At 34.9% G+C, this 3,621-nt stretch overlaps 1 protein-coding gene across 3 annotated transcripts in view; it reads right to left on the bottom strand.

The window, feature by feature from the left end:
* Positions 1–3,621, bottom strand: part of TOR1AIP1 (torsin 1A interacting protein 1) — a 41,790-nt gene that overhangs the window by 14,654 nt on the left and 23,515 nt on the right. For all 3 annotated transcript variants that reach the window (XM_023728082.1, XM_004372875.2, XM_023728081.1), the window contains one exon: positions 963–1,019. In XM_023728082.1, coding sequence (XP_023583850.1) covers positions 963–1,019 — 57 coding nt within the window. The remainder of the gene's footprint in view (positions 1–962; positions 1,020–3,621) is intronic.

The raw sequence follows: 3,621 nt of genomic DNA, 5'->3' as shown, positions 1-3,621 counted from the left end.
GTTGTTGTTAGGTGCCATTTAGTTGGTTCCAACTCATAGCGACCCTGTAGGACAGAGCAGAACTGCTCGTGTGTGTGTGTGTGTGTGTGTGTGTGTGTGTGTGTGTGTGTGTGTGCGTGTATACACTCACATATACACATACAGTGGATTTCTATGAGAACAGTGATTATAGAACGCCAAAGGCTTTTTCTCTAGAAATACTCATGTTTTTTAAAAGACAATGTGGAAGGAAAAAAAATCCTTGAAGGTTTTACACATAAAGATATTTTGGTTCATTAGTTAATGCAAATTCTAGGATTTTATTCAAAAACAAAGAACAAAAAGTATTATTTCTGCTTATAATATCTATTGCAGAAAATCTGCACATAAAAGAAAAATGTCACCAAAGATTCTACCATCCTGAACAAACCACTGTTAGTATATTACTTCCTCATTTTTTGTGTGTTCTGTTTTCTCAACATTTTATTATAAAATTTGCAAAGTTGTAAGCAAAAATATAAGACTTTTACAGTGAATACTTGAATACTCATCACCTAGTTTACCATTAACTTTTTACCATACTTGTTTTATCACTTATTTACTTATCCTTCCAAACTTTTACAAGATTTGAGATCATACTGCATATAAATTTTATATCCTTATTAGAATACATCCATATAAATAGGCTAACTAAACTAAAAGCAATCAACAAATTTTTATAGTGCAAATGAGGACATTCTACAAATCACAGAAAATAGTGTTTTTTGTTTTGTTTTGTTTTGACTTCAAATTCAGCTTAGGCACAAATATGAATAACTCAAGAAGTTAATTCCAAGAGAGATATTTGGTAAGTCTTTTTAGAATTCATCATACCTCTTTTTCAACTTTCATTAAACTGGAAAAGAAGTGCTTCAAAAATAAGAACGGGATGTGAACATGCCTACAAGTAGACCTGTAAGAGTGTAAAACATGGCTTTACTTACTTCGTGATGACTGCCAAAGTGATTCTGCATATTGACTAGCTGATCTGATGGTTTGATCTAAAAAAGAAAAAAGAACTACAGTATACTCTAAAACATTTAACTCTTTAAATTGTACATTTTACAAAAGGACAATAAGTGCTTAATCTAAAGAGTAAAAATATTCAGATAAACCTCAGGGAATTCAACACTTGGATGCATAATGTATTAAAAAAAAAAAAAAAGTTTCCAAAGAGTCATGTTGTATCTAAAAAATTAGTTAATTATCTGTCTTTTCCCTAGCCACTATTTAAAGAAAAAAATGGTAAGAAATGGAACACAGCATGAAGTAAGGGAGATAACAAAACCTTTAAGTTGAGAAAAATTCTGAAAGTTTGCAATGGTAGATCTTGAAATCATTAACATTCATTTTGGTCTTAAAATTTTCTAGCAAGTGGGCAACACATTATGTATTTTAGTCTACTCTTCTTAAAAACTTTTTTCCCCCATTTAAAAAGTAGAATTTATAACTAAACTTGTTTGTTTAAAAGAGATCAGATTGCTATTTAGGACACAGAAGCATCTGACACAGAGGTATGGTGGCTGTATATTTTTGATAGTGCCCTTCTACTTCCTAAAGGAATTTTGAGCATCAACTTAATACATATTTCTAACATTAGATACACACACTATTGAAATATTAACTTGTGTTGTGTATATTATAAAACATAAAAAGCAGACATTTTAAATGGATGAAATAAAAAAACAAATGAAATTCTAATATCTTTTTCCTATATTCAAATAGATCTGCTCATACCTCTTTGAAGATGACTGGCCCAAAGGGTAACCTAAGAAGTTCAGTATTATTTTTTATTATGCCTCAACTCTTTGTTCTTTAGTGTTTTCTTCTCCATGAGGGTACGTATACTCCAATAAGGTCACAGAATTTATTAGCATTCTAAAGGGATCAGAGACTGGGGTTTATGCTCTTCCAAATAGCTATATGCTGGTAGCAATGGCAGAAAACTATTAACCATATAAATTGTTTAATTAGCCTCTAATTTTTAGAGTTTTATGTATACATGTATGAAAACTAATAACAGCACTTAATTTGAGTATTTACTATGTGCCAGGTACTTTCTAAATGCTTCACATCCCATTTACGTATGAATTTCATCCTCACAACAACACAGATGAGGAAACTGAGGAACACAGAAGTTAAATAATTGGTTAAGGCACACACGTCATAAGTGGAGGACTGAATCCCAGGGATTCTGGCTCCACAGCCCATGTTCTTAACCACTACGCTAGAGTGTTACATATCTCCTTTCAGGATTTCTGTATCAAGAAAGAATAGAGGAAAATGAGGGAATAGTGAATACTGAATGTCCATAAACCAATTCATAAGCTTATTTTACCAGTGGAATGATGAAATAAAAGAGGAATTATAGAAATTCTCAAGAGGCAGCGAGGGGAAGTGGAGAATTACTCTTCTACAGGGACGAAAATTAAAAATTACTAATTACTTATGGAGTTTACAAATTCATTCAGTACCCTCTTAAGCCTCTAATTGATGTTTTCTCTCTTCAGACAATTCTTTCCTTGAATGAACTTAAAGACAAATTCACATGAACAATCAGAGATTGTATTACTCATCAGGTATGAATTTGAACAATCCAGAGATAAAAGTAGCAATCTAAGTCTATTAAAACTTCTAAAAGCTAACCTACACTCCTGATAGTGCAGTGAGTCCCAATGGCAATGGGATCAGTTTCTCTATAAAATTCAAAAGCAAACTAAAAAATAACTATTCTTTTGAGCACTAAAACATCTTGTTTTCTATAAATACCAAAGCAGACTTAAAAACGATTTATTTGTTCTGATATTACATGACATTACATTACTAATCAATGTACAAGTAGAATCAGTAACTTAGTAATAGTTTTAAAAATATTAAAAGTAAGACTTCCGGGCAACATGGCGCTATAGTCAGAAGCACCATGCTGTCCCTCCTCAGCAAAGATCAGAAAAACTAAGTCAAACAGAGTCACACATCAATCCTGAAACCCAAACATCAAATGAAGGGATAAAGAACTCAGCCAAGCGCCGAATGCAATAAGAAACTGATCGAGAACAGAGCACGAGGAAAGATACATGCAGAGGTCCCCTATCAGCTACTGCAGCACGGATCCGCCATCTTGGACTCCTACTGGAGATCAGCAAACAGGAGGTAGGAGAAAGCAACTTCACGGAGCTTCCAGCAGGAGACAGAACAACCAGTAACCCATGATACAGGCTTTCCCACCTCCAACCCTTCTTCACCCCTATTTAGCCTCCTGTGCTTCCTGCAACCACAGTCTATTGGCCGGGAAGCACGAGCTTCCCCCTAACGCTGCTTGGATTACACCCGCCAGCACTGGCCAGCTCCCTGAGTGCCATTTGTTGGCTGCTGGTGTTGCTTTTTTCCACTTCTTCAGATTTCTTCCTTACCTCTCACCACCTCCCCCTCCTTTCTCTCAAATATCTGGCTCCATGCACCATCTTTGCTTCTTCTTGAAAGGCTGCAAAACACCGCTCAACTGTGAAACTGTGGGACCCCCAGGGCTTTTTTGTTTGTTTGCTCTGATTTGTTCTGTTTTGATTTGTTTGTTTGTTTTCTTTTTCTTTTCTCGGCTTGGGAGCC

The sequence above is a fragment of the Trichechus manatus genome, unplaced genomic scaffold (assembly GCF_000243295.1).
Source record: "Trichechus manatus latirostris isolate Lorelei unplaced genomic scaffold, TriManLat1.0 scaffold00021, whole genome shotgun sequence".
Classification (NCBI taxonomy): domain Eukaryota; kingdom Metazoa; phylum Chordata; class Mammalia; order Sirenia; family Trichechidae; genus Trichechus; species Trichechus manatus.
Note: the sequence above shows the minus strand (reverse complement) of the source record. Positions and strands in the feature narration are given on the sequence as shown.